Genomic DNA, 2,873 nt, shown 5'->3' with positions numbered 1-2,873 from the left:
TTTTTTATTACCAAGAATAACAAGACTTCGTGGAGAAGTCAAAGTACCCGGTTTTGTCCTACCGGTAGGGTCAAACCGGGTATCCATTTGAAAATATGCAAAACACCGTGTAATTACAAAATCTAGATTTATTTTAATCAAAATACAATATAAAGATGTATTCTATTGACAAAAATCACAAATAAAGATATCCTCTTGTTCGACATTGCTGCAGGACTTCCTTCTTTAACTTTTTATCTTTAGGGATCTCAAAAACTTTTTTTTTAATGGTTTCTTTTTCTGAATGTTAGTTTTTGTTTCCAACTGTTTTTTGTAGGGAGACAAAGTCAGGATAACAGTTCTTCCTCTTTTCATTACATGAGATGTGTAAGTACCCGGTTTTGCCCCAACACAAGGAAAGTAACAAATACGGCGGTTGTATATTCCGGCTGATCAAAACTAATATGATATACTTTCTAATATGTACAGAATGGAATGTTGCATTTACCGAAACAGATGCTCTATACAGAAAAAGTGCACGACGATTCGATTCTTACTTCGATATCGATTTTTTTGGGGCTAAAAACTTTGAACTTCTATTAAAAAAGAAATATCGTGTGCACAGGGGCACGGTTTGTTTTAAAATAATGATGGCGCCAATCTACAACTAGTAAGTTAGCCATAAATAGCAGCACTTATTATGAAAAAACAGGGGTACCCGGTTTGATCCGTCTACCCGGTTTTACCCAACTTTCCCCTATATAAGCCATATTTTTAACTTATCTTGATTAATTTAAAAATATGGCATAAAAATATGACTGTACATTATCGTTTTCGTCACCTGTACTAAACGCGATCAGCTGAGTAGATTAGTGGTACCCTTTATCGAAAAAAATTAAAAATTACGGAAAAGTGGCCGACTTCTTACCCGACATGGCATCTTCCCCCGAGTTATCCTATCTTATACTAGATCGTTAACACCGATGCTAAAGCTGTTACAACGCCATTTTTTGGATAGATGAATATATATGTGTTAGAAGTTTATCACAGATTTTCTATCACATTTATTGAAAGTCAAATTTTGTCTTTTAATCGAATTCAACCAGATTGTAAATTGACACTTAGGGAAGCTCTTGTATATAAAAGTCTTTTATATAAAAATTTTAATTTATAAATATTTGATGCGTATTTAACAGCTGACGCAAGGGCAGCCATTTTCTGGATGGAAGGATATACAGATTAAATAAAATGTTCATTACAGATTTTCTATTATATTTATTAGGTGTCCGATTTTGTCTTTTAATTGCAAGTATATTCAATTAGGCTGTAAATTAACACTTATTTTTTAGAAAAAGCTGCAATATTTCATATAGAAGTTTTGATTTATAAATATTTGATGCGTATTTAATACATCAAAATATAGTTTAAGTTAAAAATTATATTTTATTTGTAAATAAAAAAGTCTAGTTTAAGTTTCTAAAAAAAATAAGATAAGAAAGTTGTGTACTTATAATGAAAAATTTTGATATTCTTTTTTTATAATATTTACTTAGGCAGCCAAGTATAACAGCCACGCGCGCGTCATTGGCATATTTCTTATTTTTATACACTATATTTACTCTTGATATTTTTCACTATCTTAGTTTCTTTTTTAAATGTCCGTTTATTATTACGTTATCAAGAGACGATGTATCAAATTCTGGGACACCCGGCATGACCTTCTACCTATCGAGAAAATGGATGCCCTTGCATCACATTTTACCATATGAGACTTAGCCGTGTTAATGGTTTTTAGTGTAATATATAAAAGTCTATGTGGTCTGCACATAATTGTGAAGATATGTCATAACATGTACGATTATATTATCAAGCAACGTAGCAGCGTCGCGACGCCAAGTATATGAAAAAATGAATATATCTTCAAATAAAAAATTAAAATCGGTGTAATATTGCACAATAATCAGATCTTAATCTGATAAAAATGTCTAACAATACGAAGAAAATAAAAGGCAATCAAGAGTCAGCGCGGTAATTTGTGCGCATATGTTTTATTATAATCAAATTACATTAATATTTTAACTAAGTGATAGACACAATCATAAAAAGCGTACGTTTCGGTCATTTTTTTGGACCATCTTCAGCGCAATTACAAAGTATATGAAATATATTATATCAAAAATGTAATAGTAATAATACGTAGAACAAGAGTGAGTCATCCATGTTGTTAGAAGCTAAATATTATATAATGGAATTTCAAGACAAAATGAGATTGTCCGATAAAATATACTACATTAATTTTAAATAATTTTGAACTGCGTTTAAAAATTCTTAAAGTTTAAAATGTTAACTTATTCTTTTTATGACACTCTGTATATCTTTTATGCATTATATGTATGTTAAATTTAGATTAAAGAACAAACACATACACATGTAAAATTACACACGTGTTATTAAAATCCTCTCTCCAATATTAAAGTAAAAAAAATATTAGGCACAAAACTGTAGTTTTGTGCCTAATAGTTTTGTCATATTTTATTTCTTAATAGGGTCCGCAAATATAAACATCATTACTATCTGTCAACAAAGATCATTACTATCTGTCTACAATATAACTTTAGCTCAAATTAAAAATTATATCGGTTTTAATTTTTGTTGTAAAACATGAGAATGTTGTTTCCGTCATAAATTGTAACATATATTTAATTGGATAAATTTACAATAATATGCGAAGGTCGTGCGACTGAAGCAGAAGCGGCGGACGCTGAAGAATCGCGGTTATGCTCAAAACTGCAGGAGCAAACGGTTGCAACAACGCCAGGATCTCGAGACAACTAATCGGAATTTGCAGAACGAGCTTCAGCGTATAAAGATCGAACTGGCGCGGCTTCAGCAGG

At 31.0% G+C, this 2,873-nt stretch overlaps 1 protein-coding gene across 1 annotated transcript in view; it reads left to right on the top strand.

The window, feature by feature from the left end:
* LOC115237294 (mastermind-like protein 2) overlaps positions 1-2,873 on the top strand; it is a 26,699-nt gene that overhangs the window by 20,651 nt on the left and 3,175 nt on the right. The window contains exon 4 of the mRNA XM_029810233.1: positions 2,711-2,865. Within this exon, the coding sequence (XP_029666093.1) occupies positions 2,711-2,865 (155 nt within the window). The remainder of the gene's footprint in view (positions 1-2,710; positions 2,866-2,873) is intronic.

The sequence above is a fragment of the Formica exsecta genome, unplaced genomic scaffold (assembly GCF_003651465.1).
Source record: "Formica exsecta isolate Colony F162 unplaced genomic scaffold, ASM365146v1 scaffold288, whole genome shotgun sequence".
Classification (NCBI taxonomy): Eukaryota; Metazoa; Arthropoda; class Insecta; order Hymenoptera; family Formicidae; genus Formica; species Formica exsecta.
Note: the sequence above shows the minus strand (reverse complement) of the source record. Positions and strands in the feature narration are given on the sequence as shown.